General features: G+C 36.7%; 1 protein-coding gene across 16 annotated transcripts in view; it reads right to left on the reverse strand.

Annotated features, from left to right (window-relative positions):
• Window positions 1-2531: 2531 nt before the first annotated feature.
• Window positions 2532-15840, reverse strand: part of LOC104222185 (two-component response regulator ORR24-like) — a 61805-nt gene continuing 48496 nt past the window's right edge. For 8 of the 16 annotated variants that reach the window (XM_070162640.1, XM_070162643.1, XM_070162642.1 and 5 more), the window contains 9 exons: window positions 14045-14113; window positions 9428-9555; window positions 7657-7809; window positions 7127-7543; window positions 6949-7025; window positions 4222-5157; window positions 3763-3810; window positions 3084-3164; window positions 2532-2987 (listed from right to left, as the gene is read on the reverse strand). In XM_070162640.1, the coding sequence (XP_070018741.1) occupies window positions 2907-2987; window positions 3084-3164; window positions 3763-3810; window positions 4222-5157; window positions 6949-7025; window positions 7127-7543; window positions 7657-7809; window positions 9428-9555; window positions 14045-14113 (1990 nt within the window). In that variant the 3' untranslated portion in view covers window positions 2532-2906. Of the gene's footprint in view, window positions 2988-3083; window positions 3165-3762; window positions 3855-4221; window positions 5158-6948; window positions 7026-7126; window positions 7544-7656; window positions 7810-9427; window positions 9556-14044; window positions 14821-15069; window positions 15611-15840 lie in introns of those variants that run through there. The other 8 variants (XM_070162652.1, XM_070162654.1, XM_070162649.1 and 5 more) reach the window with 7 other exon arrangements.

Here is a 15840-nt window from a genome sequence, read left to right on the forward strand (position 1 = left end):
CCAATTGTGTCAAATTTTTAAATATATAAATCAAACCAAACTAACAAAAGTTGGATTTTCAATTTCGATTTTTCTCAATTTTTTGCGTTTTCGCGGTTTTTCGGATTTCTTCCCAATAAAATTTTCATAGCACAAATATATAACTTGTGCTCGAAATATTTCTTTGGTCCTAGTAGAATACAACTATATAAGGTATTACCCAAAAAAATAATACAAAATAATGTGAGATGAGTCATGACATTATACTAAAATATTCAACAAGAAAGATACTGATATCCCATAAAATAAATATTACTAATTAATAAGTCATAATGCAAATGAACATAATCTAAAAGTACTAAGTCATGCTATAATAAGTACGAGTAATAAGTACTAAATATTACTTACATGACTAAACAATAAAAAAAAATAAGTTATGCATTTTCACTAAATAAACTAATGCAAAACTAAAAAAAATAGATATCCAATACTCTATTAATTAGTCATTCCTAGCATTGAGTTGAAATTCTTTTATTAGCATTAATATTAATTTGATTTTGCTTTGAACTTTATTTGAGTTACTAACACTTATGGACTATATAACATACTAGACCATTCAAAATTTCTAAGTTCAATCTTAAAGTAATACGTTAAAAGAGTGAACTATGAAAAAGTTTAAGAAATATTCATAAACTACATTATGATAACTATTTTTATAACTTGTATACATAATGTTGGTTTGGTTTCGGTTTGAATTTTTTTTTTTGTTAAAACCAGATTAAATCAATTATAGTCGAGTTTTTTTTCTCCAACACCAAACCAAATCAAATCAAACCAAACCATAATCGGATTTTTTTTCATGATTTAACTCGAATTATTGGTTTGATACGGTCTGTTGGTTTCTTTTGTAGAACCCTAGTCATAAGTACAACTCTGAATACTCTATCCACTCTCATTTATACCAGATAAATGAAGTTCAAGTGGCAAAATAACCTCTTTGTAGCCAAACTATTTTTATTTTTATTTTTAAGAGATTTAGAAATCTAGACATGCATCCACAGATATTTGGCCGTAAATTAGCATTAGTAGGTTATAAATACATTAAATCTTCATAAATATACTTACTTGGTAGTTGGGTTGGGTAGTAGATCCAAATGGAGCTCTCAAATCGTGCCTTAGCTATCTCTTTCGTTTTTTGGACTCAAAATCGGGAGAAACTCAAAAATAGTTTACAACTAGTCGTTCAAAAATAGCTGCTCAGTTTCAAAAGTAATCGAAATGTAGCCACTTTTCATGTAAAGATAAATTTGAGCGAAAACACTGTTCAAAACCGGAAAAATACGCCAGTATATTATACTGGAGTTCCAGCATAAGTATGCTTGAACTCCAACATATTATACTGGAGTTCCAGGATAAGTATGCTGGAACTCCAGCATAATATGATGGAGTTCCAGCATAAGTACACTAGAACTCCAGTATAATATACTGGAGTTCCAGCAAGTATAATTGTCCAGTATAATATACTGGAGTTTGGAGCACCGGTGCTCCAGTCTCCAGTATATTATACTGGAGTCAACAAAGTATATTAGTCCAGCATAATATGCTGGAGTTCATACACAGGTGCACCGAACTCCAGTATATTATGCTGGACCGGTCTTTGTTGCAGCAAAATAGTGGCTATTTTTCATTGACTTCGTAAACGCTGACTATTTTTGAATGACCAATCCGAAAACTGGCTATACCGTGCTATTTTTACCTCAAAATCTCGATATTATACTATCTGTAGGCCTGAGGCCGCGGACCACTCTCGCCTTAGCGTGAATACTAAGGAAGAAAATTTCGTCTTCACACGATAGCGCTATGACGCGACCTGGCGGTCTGGCCAAAACATGCCTTTAGACTAGGTTCACACTATAACCTTGCGCTTTGGTCCAATTGTCCTGCCTGTCTCTTGGAAACCTTGGCCAAAATCATGCCACATGCGTTACCCTCACAATGCGAATAGGGTCCGGCCTATCTAGCCCCTCTTATACTACAATACAATACCACTTCCAGCTCAACCCCAAACCATATCCAACACTCATATCCACTATTTCAACATTGTATATTGTACACTCATCCACATATAATCTCATTTATTTAATACATAACTAGGCAAAAGTCAGGTTTAAACATAGCAGAAATTTTGCTAGGAGCTATCATTGTGAGGTAAGATTTTGTTTACTAAGATTAGGGCGTTGAGAAATTCAAAAATCAAAACGACCAGATCATTTTAAGACGACAATCAGTGCCGGCGAACTACTTTCTCAAGTTTAAGGTTCAACCTAAATACAAAGCGCTTCTACAACTGATGTTGAGTCTCAACCTCATCATTCATATGGACACTCCTGGTTAACAACACGAAAGTATTTCGCGTACCAGCAGTTGCTAAAGATTATCCTTTTTTTTATAGACAATAATTTGTAGCAACAAACCCCGACTTATCGGACAAAACTAACCAGTGTTAATGCAAATGAATTTTTTTATGGAAATCAAGTTCGACTCTATTGATACAAAATGCAATTTCACGACATACATAAATACTAATTAGCAACAAAAAGTATGTTGCTCAAATTCACATTTGTGACGAATATGGTGTATTCCAATAAATTAGAATACACTATTGCTACGAATCTTCTGTCTGTTTGCAAATATTAAAATTAACATATGCCATGATTTTCCTGCAACATGTTGTAACAAAATAATCCGACCGCTGCAATAAATTAAAAGTGTCTCTAGCAGACTAGCACCGACCGTTTTTGTTGCTGTAAAACTGTTCTTCTAAATATATTCTCGGACTAAATATTTTTTTTTGCTCATACAGCTAGTATTGACTATTCAGTAAAAGTGTTTATGACATACTAGCAGTATCTACATCAGCAATGGCTTTAAAGTCCGTCTGGGTTTTGATCACCTTCATAAGGGCTTGAAGCAAGCACCAGCTCCAAAAACTGTTCATTTTTACATTGCTGGAAAAATGTAACGACAAAGTACCTGTTAGTGTACTTTCAACATCCAATAATTCAACGTTCAAACGAATTTAACTAAAACCGAAAAATTCACACCTCAGTAGGATATGAGAAGACATTATGGAGCTGAGACATGCCATCCTCCGCAGGTTCACTATGACCTATGTGCTCTTGTTGCTACAACCATTTCAAGAAAAAGAATATAAGAGAGAGTAACGAGTATATGTTCCCTAAATAACCTTAACTTTTACTCTTGCATTATTTTTCAAGACAATCAACTTTTTATCCAATTCTCTAAAGAATACATGCAACCAAATAAAGCTGAAATTTAATCTTCTCCAATTCCCAAAGGCTTCTGCAACCCACTTATCAAAACCTTCAATTATATCTCCATCCATTAATTCGAGGAAGCAAACACAGATAGAGATGGTTAAACTCTCTACCTAGACGGACTAAAGTCGATGTTAAAAAAATTATTAGGATGTTAAATACATTAAGTTGGATGGTACAAAGGATGGGATTAGAAATAATTTAAGGACATTTTGATAGATGGAAAAATGCATAACAATCTTAAATTATTTTTTTATTATAATTTGGTTCGGCACAATTTATCGCTCTCTTTAAAAGAACAAATTGATTTCACACTTTAGTGAGTTTCAATGAACAACAAAATATGATATTACTTGGTAATGTATGTGCAAGAGAGAACTTTGGATGAACAACCAATACATTCCAGTGCTCATTTGCATTTATAGGTGATGAAAAAGAAACTTGCCTTGAATGGTATTTGGCCAAACCATTGCAAATAGTCCTCCCCTGATTGCTACCATCATTGAAGTTGAAAATCATCACATCTTCATTAATTTGCTACATACATTCAAGGCAAGTTTCTTTTTCATTTATTGGCAAGTTTCATCTATTTTGATCATTTATAGGTAATTAAACTTCTTTTCTTTTCTTTCTTTGCTCTAAATTTTCTGTCACCTTTATTCATTCCTCGAGAGTCAAGTATATTAAACTCTGAAAGGCTCAACTTGTATTAACTTTATAACATAATATCTACATATCCAAAATATTATCTTTTAATCGTTCCATAATTATTTTCAGATCGAGAAAAGATCAAGTCCAACCCTGAAAAACATGAATTATTAGAGAATATGGAAGAGTATAATGTTTAATTTGTTTCGATTGCATATTGGCGAGGAATAAAGAAAAAAGCTCAAGAAATTTATACCTGATGAGGTTGAACGTTCCCTTGATTCACGAAAGGAACACTAAGATCACCAATGCCTCGTGATTGCTGTGTAGCATTAATGTTGTGAAACTCAGAAAAGTTACATACTGGATTGAGCGTAGCATCGACTTCTTGCCCCCTGCAAACATCGTTAACAAATGATGGTAGTTGCATAGAAGTGTCTTCATCAATATGATCAGACAATATGGCAGAGCATTGCTTTTCTCCATCAAATCCAACCGAAGAAGATGCCTCTTGAGCCAAACATTGTTCAGAGTCATGTTGGCTTTTACCAATGAAGTTCATGAGACCAGCAAAAAGAGTAGATGCCTCATCAGCATCGTTATTTTGGGTGAAATTGGTACCACACTGGTCATCAGCAAAGCCATCATGAAGAAAGTTCAAATTCCCGTTAAGGGTAGCGTGCTTTGTGATACCATTGGTCCCTAATGCTAGTAAGTTCCTATCAGATAACCTATTGGCAGGAACTCTAGAAAGCATTCTACGAACTTGAGTTGAAGTAGTACCATTCATGAGCTGAGATGAAATATCTTCATAAGCCGATGTTCCCGTTTGATAGTTGTTTGCTTTCATTGTGCTAGTCAACTGATTCGCCTTATACAGTGGAATCTCATTGCTATGTGTTATATTACCCAAAATACCTTCATTGAGAAACAACTGTGCTTGTTCATATCCTAACGGTATAGCTTGTCTTGTTTGCTGGGTTCTGAAAGACGAACTGCCGTTGTTTGCAGTGTGAATCAATGACCGGGGGTTAGTGGTGTTTTCAGAGAACTGTTTCTGCAGTCCAATTTTTTCCTGACTGAGCATTCCTGATGCAAAAGTTGATTGAACAGCCTTAATGGCTAAGTTTGTGTCAGCAGCTTGTATTCTACAGCATGCATCAGAGACTCGTTCCAAGAAAATACGATATTTCTGCAAAATTAGCATAACTTGCTTGGAATGAATAGAAGAATTGATAATTAGGATGGAACAAATTAAAAAGGCTACCTAAGTTTTAGGAATGTTAATTTAAAGTCACCAATTCTGTCATCAGCAAACCAAGTTCCTAAAGTAAGCTAATTATTAAAATTACTTTTTTCCCATAGTATGCTAACTTAGTAGATAGATTAAATCCACTGCAACATGATATGTTAAGTACACTGATATATCGTATAAAAGACTTTAGATAAAAGGTTATTTAAAGTCAACTAGAGGTACTATATATAAAAAAAGGTGACCAAGTGACCAGTAAAAGAAAATATGTAACGCGCTACAACCCCATGCAAAAAGTAGACCAATAGCAACAGAAAGTAACCATTAATGTAAGATCGCATCATTAGTATATATAGCTTTTTTTGCTAAGGTCATTAGTATATAAAACTTGAATTCATATCTTTAGATTCGATTTACATTATTGATTCTGTAGAAATCTTTTACATGCTTAGCATAATTTCTAATGATTTTAATTTTATATCCTTATTTAATTTCTAATGATTTTGATTTTAACTTACCTGGAGTGTAAGTTCAATGGGGCGACTTAGGAAGTGGAAGGGGAGGCGAGGCTGGATTCACAAGTCATCCCTAGGAGAGGAAATTTTAAGTACCTTGGCTCTGTTATAGAGGGGATGGGGAGATCGACGAAGATGTCACACATCATATTGAGCAGGATGGATGAAATAGAAACTTGCTTCCGGTGTCTTGTGTGATAAGAAGGTGCCAGCAAAACTTAAAGGTAAGTTCTACAGAGCGGTAATCAGGCTGACTATGTTGTGTGGGGCTGAGTGTTGGCCAGTCAAGAGCTCACATGTCTGGAAGATGAAGGTAGCAGAGATGAGGATGTTGAGATGGATGTGCGGGCACACAATGTTAGATAGGATTAGGAATGAAGTTATTCGAGACAAGATGGGTGTGGCCCCAATTGAGGACAAGATGCGGGAAGCGAGGCTAAGATGGTTTGGACATGTGAGCACAGACGCTTCGGTCAGGAGATGTGAGAGGTTGACATTGGAAGGCCTAAGGAGAGGTATAGGTAGGCCAAAGAAGAATTGGGGTGAGGTAATTAGGCAAGACATGGCGCAACTTGAGCTGACCAAGGACATGACCCTTGATAGAAAGGTGTGGAGGTCGAAGATTAGGGTAGTAGGGTAGTTAGTTTAGTGTTCTCCCTGTCATACCGGTAGTATTAGCACGTACTTTTGTATTCTGTTGGCATTAGATTTCTATGACTACTTGTCATTTCTTTCATTGCGGTCACCTGATTATTTGGTTGTTATTTGAGTTGCTTTTACATGGCTTCTCACTGTTGCGCTTCTTGTTTTTCTCTTCTTCAATGTGGTGCTTATGCTTCTCTGAGCCGAGGGTCTATTGGAAACAACCTCTTTATCTCCACAAGGTAGGGGTAAGGCTGCGTAAACACTACCCTCTCCAGATCCCACTATGTGGGATTATACTGGGTTTTTTGTTGTTGTTGTTATACTTATTGAACTCATATAAAAGGAACTTTCTGAAGTTTCTTCCATACCGGTGATTTCTTAGAAATCTGTGTTCTCCTATTTTATGAAATTATGCACTAGTTCAGACCAAGTAATATAGAAGTCAGACATTACTTCACCTATATGGACTAGTTCAAATCAAGTAATACAGAAATCAAACATAACTTCACTTATTTAATATGTGAAAGCCATGATACCAATTATAGTTAAACATATGTATTCAGAAGTAAACCTGCAAATGGCTGGCAACATTTTCTCTAGTTAATCCAGGGACTTTCATTTGATCAAGAATCTTTTTTGGCACAACTTCTGCATGAAAAATTCAGGTAGCAAAATAATAACAATTTAATGTTCTTTTAAGTTTGACACCTCCGAAGAACTCTTTTTAATAATGTGAATATGCAACTTACTGTCAAATCCAATGTCTCTGATGGCTTCCAAGAACTTGTTGTGTAGTGAACTTGTCCACACAACCTTAGCCTTTTTAAATAGTGCAGCAGAATTACCACTGTTATCTTTATCAGCATTCCTCTGTGTTCTTGCAGGTTTCCTCTTAGATTTTTCCTTCTTGATATGTTGATAGTAATTTTCATTGATAGATGATGCAGATTCTCCGACTTCATGAAGGCTTTTCTTATTGCAATTGGAACTTTTCTCCAAACAATTGATTTCCTCAAGAACAACTCTTTTACCTTTCTTCTTCTGCAACAGTGTGTACTGCCATAGATCTCTTAGATCATCTACTGATATAGGCTTAACAAGGAAAAATGCAGCCCCACCGTCTAGTCCTTTCAGGATCGTACCTTCTTTGTCATCAGCTGACATCACTGACATTCAATATGTAAGCTTAGATCATAAGCCTTTTTTTTTTGACGATCAGGGAACACAATACTAAACATTTCATGCAAAATAAAATTGGAAAAAGAAGAACCAGACTTACAAACAACAGGTAGCTCAAATTCGTCGGTTATCACTTGTTGAAGTTCAAAGCCATTCATATCAGGCATGTGCACATCGACGACAACGAGATCAAAAGAGCCGCCTTTGATCCGAAGTATAGACAAAGCATCCATTGGATGTTTGACAGTCATAACTGGAGTAAAACCAAAATAGTTTATTGATTAGATGCATTATGAAGGAGAAATGACAACTGCTCCATATAGAAACATTTTAAAATCCAAATAACAATATCCTACGCTAAGTCGCCTATAAGTTCTGACATCAAGATTAATAGCCAGAGCAAAGGAACTACATTTTCCATACATATGCTGATGTTAGATCTATTAATGTGGTTATCGTAAATAAAGACAATTCCATAAATACAGATGTGCTTAAATATCGTTATCAGATTCATTAGATTCCTTTTTTCTTTTTCTTGTGAATCTAATTAAAATTTCTTACTATAACTGGAAAGAAAAAAAGAGATTGTGGAGAAGGGTGAGAAGGCCTGTGTTGATGATCTGATCATTTGGCCCTTTGACTATACAAGAATATGTGGAGCTTGAAAAATACAAAAGAATGTTAGTTTGCTGATACTGTCATTAGCATTGGATGCTTGGTAAAGAACATCTCAACCAATCTATTGAGAGACTCCTCTTTGTGTTTGCCTTATAATAGAAAAGACTGAAAGCCTCGAGGCGCAAGGAAAGGCGTTTTACGTATTAGGGCGAGGCATAAGCCTCGAGGCCCTAGGCGTAAGCCCCATGGATCTTTAATTTTTAATATTTTATAAATTAATACAATAGAAATAAATATTACAATAAGGTAAAATTACATAGAAATTTCAAGAAAATATAAAATAAATGAAATGTATATAGAACTACTTCATCTTAAAATGCTAATTTGAATCAGCAATTGACTAAAAAACTAATCAAAACTGCTTCATCAAAAAACTAATCAAACTTTGGCAAAGAAGTTGAGTAGAAATTTATAAACTAACTTGTAAGAGTAAAATAACTTGAAAAGAAAGAAAAGCAAAGAAGGAACCTACAATTAGAAGTGTTGAACCACAAATCATGGAGGATGATGCATTTTCGTTTTTAAGTTTGCAACTTGATCATTTTTTTCCTTTACCCGGTAGAGGACAAAGAGAAAGATAAAAATTAGGGCTAACAATAAAAAAACTTTTGACTTTAAAGTTTTTAAACTTTTTAGAATGCAATAACAAGTTGATTTTTGTGTTTATTGGTATTAAATTAAGGAATTGTAATTTTAATTCTAATTTAAAAGATTTTTTGGGCTTATGCCCCAAAATAAAAACTCACCCAACGCCTAAAGCATACGCCCAGAACAATGAGGCTTATGCCTCACAATACTTTCGCACTGCGCCCCCCCCCCCCCCCGTTTTTACTATGCCGCTCCGGGGCAAAAACGGCTCTTAAAGCACTGGTTGTGATTCCCCTTCATTCTTCAGCAAGTCATACTCACATCGAATCCAAAGAAGTGCTAATGAAGTGGCACCTTAAATTAATCGTTCCACTTCTGTTCCTAAATAGGAAGTATGAATAACTTTGGTACATCCGGTAAGTAACTTGAATTCACATGTCATGTAACTTAAAGATCTAATGCTTACCACTTTCAAATCTAGGATACATCGATCTCCGTTAAGGCTATCTAACATAAAGAAAAGCAATTCATGCATGCAAGACACTATCCCAAATTAGGGGAAGAAAAAAAAGACGACGACATAGCAAAAAAGATTTGGCGCATACCTTGGTATTTACATTTCTTGAGTATCATAGCAACAATGGAAAGACAAACAACATCATCATCCACAACCAAAATGCTGATTGACTTGTTTATGAGTGTCTCAACTTCCATTGATTGGCAAAGGTTGACTCTGTGGCGAAGATTGTACTAACTAAAGTAAATGAAGTATTTGGTCAAATTGAATAATGACAACCGCCACCGGTGTTGTAGATGGTTTATTTAGAGTGAAAAGGGGGCAGATTTAGAGATATTCGTCCTCGGACCAAAAAGAGAAAAAAATTGTTCCCCTTTCCCACTTGTACAATCAAGTGTGAACACATTAGCACGAAAAATTGGCATAAATATATATTTATTAAAAGTTCCGTTAGATATCTAAATTTTTCTTGGCATATTAGAATAGAGCACTCATTACATTAGCATATTAAGATTCTTTTTAGTAATTCTGTTACTATACTTTTCACCAGCCGCTACTCCACTACCTATTATAATTTACACGCATTCATCTTCTTTCTCTTTCAGAATTTGTTTTTTTAAATCTGCTTTCGTTAACAGGCTTGTAAAAGCTATAACTTCACCATGAAAGACTGGGCTGGCTAGGTATTCAAATTTATACCCACTTTCTTGATAAGGCTTTAAATTGATGATTCGCTAGTTCATAATGGTTTCTGTGAAAATGCATGGGAGAAAAATCTTATTATTGATATATTAGTCTTTCAATATAATACAAGAAGCCCTATTTATAGCTATACTCTACAAAGTACATATTAGTCCTATTCCAATGTGGGACTAGACTTATATACATAACTGTAAACTAACACTCCCCCTCTAGCCGCTGCATACAAATCATATGTACCGAGCTTGTTACATATATAACCAATACGAGGACCAGTGAGAGACTTGGTGAGAATATCTGCAAGCTGATAATTCGACTTCACAAACTTTGTAGAATCTCTCCTGAGAGTATCTTTTCTCTGACAAAGTGACAGTCAATCTCAATGTGTTTAGTCCTCTCATGAAACACCGGATTTGACACAATATAAAGAACAACTTGATTATCACACACCAGTTCCATCTTGCTAATTTCTCCGAACTTCAACTCCTTGAGCAACTGACCCAAACTAGCTCACGCATTCCCATAGCCATGACCTGATATTCGGCTTCGGCGCTAGATCGAGCAACTAGATTCTGTTTCTTGCTCTTCCAAGAGACCAAATTACCTCCAACTAGAATACAATATCCAGACGTAGAACGTCTATCAGAAGGTGATTCTGTCCAATCAGCATCTGTGTACCCAACAATCTGCTCGTGGCCTCGATCCTCGAATAGTAACCCTTTGCCTGGAGCTGACTTTATATACCGAAGAATGCGAACAACTGCATCCCAATGACTATGACAGGGAGAATCCATAAACTGACTTACAACACTCATCGGAAAAGAAATATCAGGTCTAGTCAATGTGAGGTAATTCAATTTGCCAACCAACCTCCTATATCTCGTAGGATCTCTAAGAGGCTCCCCCTGTCCAGGCAGAAGCTTAACATTCGGATCTGTTAGAAATCAAAGAAGTTCTATATTTCATATCTAGAAGAGAAGATTACAAGGCTTATTTATAATACTAATTCACCTAATCTATTAGTTGCCATACACCTAATTACACTTACTATACAACTCATATACATGTGCTAGCTATGATGTAGTACATGTGTATACATGTGCTACACAACTTGTATTACACCTACTATACAACTCATATACATGTACTAGCTATGATGTAGTACATATGTATATATGTGCTAGACAACTTGTATGTCAACACTCCCCCGCAAGTTGGAGCATATATATTGATCATGCTCAACTTGTTACAGATATATTCAACTCGAGCTCCATTCAAAGCTTTTGTGAAAATGTCTCCCAATTGATCTCCAGTTCTAACATGACCTGTAGAGATGAGCTTTTGTTGAATCTTTTCACGAACAAAGTGACAATCTATTTCAATGTGCTTAGTCCTTTCGTGAAATACAGGATTAGAGGAGATATGAAGAGCAGCTTGATTATCACACCACAACTTTGCTGGCAATGTAGTTTGGAAGCCAACTTCACTTAATAGTTGATGTACCCATACAACCTCACACACAGATTGTGCCATAGCTCTGTATTCTGCTTCCGCACTAGATCGAGATACGACATTTTGTTTCTTACTCTTCCACGAAATCAAGTTTCCACCAACAAAAACGCAATATCCTGTCGTGGATCTCCTATCGGCTTTTGACCCTGCCCAATCTGCATCTGTGAAACACTCAATGTTAGTGTGTTCATTATTCTTATATACTAGACCCCGTCCTGGAGATCCCTTTAGATAACAAAGAATCTGCTCCAGAGCCGCCCAATGCCTGACTGTTGGGGAAGACATAAACTGACTCACAATGCTGACAGAGTATGCGATATCGGGACGAGTTACTGTAAGATAGTTCAGTTTCCCAACCAATCTCCTATATTTCTCTGGATCTTCGAATAACTCACCGTCTTCTTTCACGAGTTGTGTGTTAGGAACCATTGGCATGCTGCATGGTTTAGATCCCAACTTTCCAGTTTCAGCTAACAAGTCAAGAGTATATTTCCTTTGGGACAAGAAGATGCCTTTCTTGCTCCGTGTAACTTCAACTCCCAAAAAATACTTTAGTTGCCCTAAATCTTTCGTCTGAAATTGAGTGTGAAGGAAAGACTTTAGAGTTGAAATTCCTGTAATATCACTTCCAGTAATAACGATGTCATCAACATATACTACCAATAAAAGAATACCATCATCAGACTTTTTATAAAACACCGTATGATCGCAATTGCTTTTCTTCATCCCATATTCTAGAACAGCCTCACTAAATCTGCCAAACCAAGCACGGGGACTCTGTTTCAGCCCATAAAGAGATTTTCGAAGACGACATACCTTTCCACACTCCCCCTGAGCAACAAACCCAGGTGGTTGCTCCATATATACTTCTTCCTGAAGATCTCCATGTAGAAAAGCATTCTTTATATCAAGCTGATGCAGAGGCCAATCATAAGTAGCTGCCATGGAAATGAATAATCGAACAGAAGCTAACTTGGCGACCGGGGAAAAAGTATCCAAATAGTCGACTCCATAGGTCTGTGCATACCCTTTTGCAACAAGGCGTGCCTTAAGGCGAGCTACTGTCCCATCGGAGTTAAACTTAACAGCAAATACCCACTTGCACCCAATAGCCTTTTTGTTAGTGGGCAGATCGGCCAACTCCCAAGTACCATTCTCATCTAAAGCCATCATCTCTTCTATCATTGCATCATGCCAACCTGGGTGGGACAATGCTTCACGAACAGTTTTAGGTATCCTAGCAGAATCTAATGATGCAATAAACGAGCTAGAAGAAGTAGACAAATGGTCATAAGACACAAAACAAGAAATAGGATAAGTACATTGTCGTGAACCTTTGCGAATGGCAATAGGAAGATCCAAACTAGGATCTGAAACACAGGAGGTTGGATCTACCGACGAAGCAGAAGTAGGAAAAGGATCGGGTTCTGAGGTTTGTTGTCACCTGGTATACACACGAAGAACAGGTGGCTGCTCGGATGGTCGATCGAGGGAAACGGGTGACTGAGGAAGAGGTGTTGGAGAACTAACTGGATGTGTGACAGTGTAGACCAAAGTATCATCTTCTTCCTCAGGACTGTTATAAACATATGAAGAAAAGAACGGATAATTTTCATGGAATGTGACATCGGCAGACACTAAGTACCTTTTGAGATCTGGAGAATAACACCGATAACCTTTCTGAAGACGTGAGTACCCTAAGAACACACACTTAAGGGCCTTTGGATCTAATTTAGTTACCTGTGGACGAACATCACGAACAAAACAAGTACAACCAAATATTTTGGGTTCAATAGGAAATAATGGCTTAGAGGAAAAAAGAATGTTGTAAGGAATATTACCATGAAGTACAGAAAGATGGCATACGATTTATTAAAAAACAAGTTGTAGAGACGGCATCAGCCCAAAAACATTTTGGCACTTTCATTTGAAAGAGGAGTGCTCGGCCTACTTCAAGAAGATGTCTATTTTTTCGTTCCGCAACCCCATTTTGAGAAGGGGTGTCAACACAAGAAGATTGATGTAGAATACCATTTGTAGCCATATAATCTTTAAACAAATCCGAAAAATATTCTTTTGCATTGTCACTCCTTAAATTACGAACGGAAACATTAAAATGAGTTTTTATTTCAGCACAAAAAGCACAAAAAATTGAAAACAACTCCGAACGATTTTTCATTAAATATAACCAAGTAACACGAGAATGATCATCCACAAAGGTAACAAAATATCTAAAACCAGTTTTAGAGATAATAGGACATGGACCCCAAACATCGGTGTGAACTAACTCAAAAGGTAAGTCGACCCGTTTATTGACTCTAGAAACTTTAGGAAGGCGATGGTGTTTAGCAAACTGACATGACTCACAATCTAAAGAGGAAATACTCTGAAACTGAGGATATAACTTCTTCAAACTAGACAAGGATGGATGACCCAATCGACAGTGTACATCAAAGGGAGACAACACAGTTGAACAAGAAATGGATTTCGGCACCTGTGATTCAAGAACATAGAGACCCCCAGACTCAGAACCTTTACCAATAATCTGCTTCGTCGTAAGATCCTGAAAAAGACAATAATTGGGAAAAAATGAGACACAACAATTTAGAGTACGAGTAAGTTTACTAACAGATATTAGATTGAAAGAAAAATCAGGCAAATTTAAGACGGAACTAAGGGAAAGAGAAGATGTTGGGTTAACAGTGCCAGACCCTAAAACATATGAGGTAGACCCATCGGCTAAAGTAACTGTGGAACATTGGGTATGTGACTGAAAAGTGGAAAAGAGTTTAGAGTTACCTGTCATATGATCTGTGGCACCAGAATCAATGACCCATTTGGATGACGAAGAGAGGAGACACTTAGTGGTTTTACCTGACTCGGGGATAGTATTGATAGGAGGAGATGATGACTGAGATGGTGAAATAGTCTCGGAAGTGGCGATGTTGGCATACTGAGATCTTTTGTTCTTATTCTGAAGCTTCACACAATAACGTATGGTGTGACCGAGCTCATGACAATAAAAACATTCAACTTCCCCTTGCTTTAGGTCTCGACTATCGCTACTCCGATTGCGATTACTATGACTCCTATTCTTTTGGACGCGGCTAAGCAGAGCACCACTATCGATGTTGTCGGACCTGGATGAGACTTTTCAGTACACAACACTCTTGTAAAGGCCTCTTTCAAGGAAGAGATAGCAGTCCCAGATAAAATCTGCGATTTGGCCCCTTCAAATTCGGGAGAAAGACCAGAAAGGAAACTCATGACCGCCAGTTGTTCACGCTGAGCCTGTTGTACCTTCACATCTGGACTAAACGGCAATATAACATTAAGCTCATCATACACCTTCTTAAACTCTGAGAAGTAAGTGGTGAGAGAGCGATCTTGCATGGATGGATGGTAAAATGCCTGGCACACATCATACATGCGAGACAAGTTTCCTTTGCCAGAGTACAAAAAATCTAAATAATCCATTAGATCCTTCACATAATCACAATGAGAAACTAGATCATTTACCTCACTGTGCATCGAATTCTTGATTTGGAGAAACAATTTTGCATCCTCCTTTAACCAGACTGATTTAGTCTCATCCTTGGGTGGATCATCAACCAAGTGGTTCTCTTTGTCGATGCTCCGCAAATAGAGACGGATCGTCTTACTCCAATCCATGTAATTGGAACCCATGAACTTATTCTCCGTAATTTTAGACATAACCGGAATGACATCAACGGTAGGTTTCGTTTCAGTCATCTTGCACCCGCATAATAGCAGAATCAAATAGTCAAGAACAGTGCAGTGAACAGTGATATTTGAACAGTACAGTGAATAGTAATATTTGAACAGTGAACAGTGTCGGAACAGTGATCTTGGAAAATGAAAGTTGTCAGGAAAAAAATTCTGACAGTACCACTTTGGTCGGAATAGTGAGTAGAAAAATCTGTAAAGAAGCGGCCGGGGCAAAAAATGGCCGGAAATAGTGAAATAGAATCAAAGCAGCGAAAGACTGTTCTGAACAAAAATAATTCGAACGGGGAAAAAAAAATTCCCAACAACAAACTGATGAAAAAACTTCAATGCTCTGATACCATGTTAGAAACCAAAGAAGTTCTATATTTCATATCTAGAAGAGAAGATTACAAGGCCTATTTATAATACTAATTCACCTAATCTATTAGTTGTCATACACCTAATTACACCTACTATACAACTCATATACATGTGCTAGCTATGATGTAGTACATGTGTATACATGTGCTACACAACTTGTATTACACCTACTATACAACT

This window comes from Nicotiana sylvestris, chromosome 11 (genome assembly GCF_000393655.2).
Source record: "Nicotiana sylvestris chromosome 11, ASM39365v2, whole genome shotgun sequence".
Taxonomy (NCBI): Eukaryota; Viridiplantae; Streptophyta; class Magnoliopsida; order Solanales; family Solanaceae; genus Nicotiana; species Nicotiana sylvestris.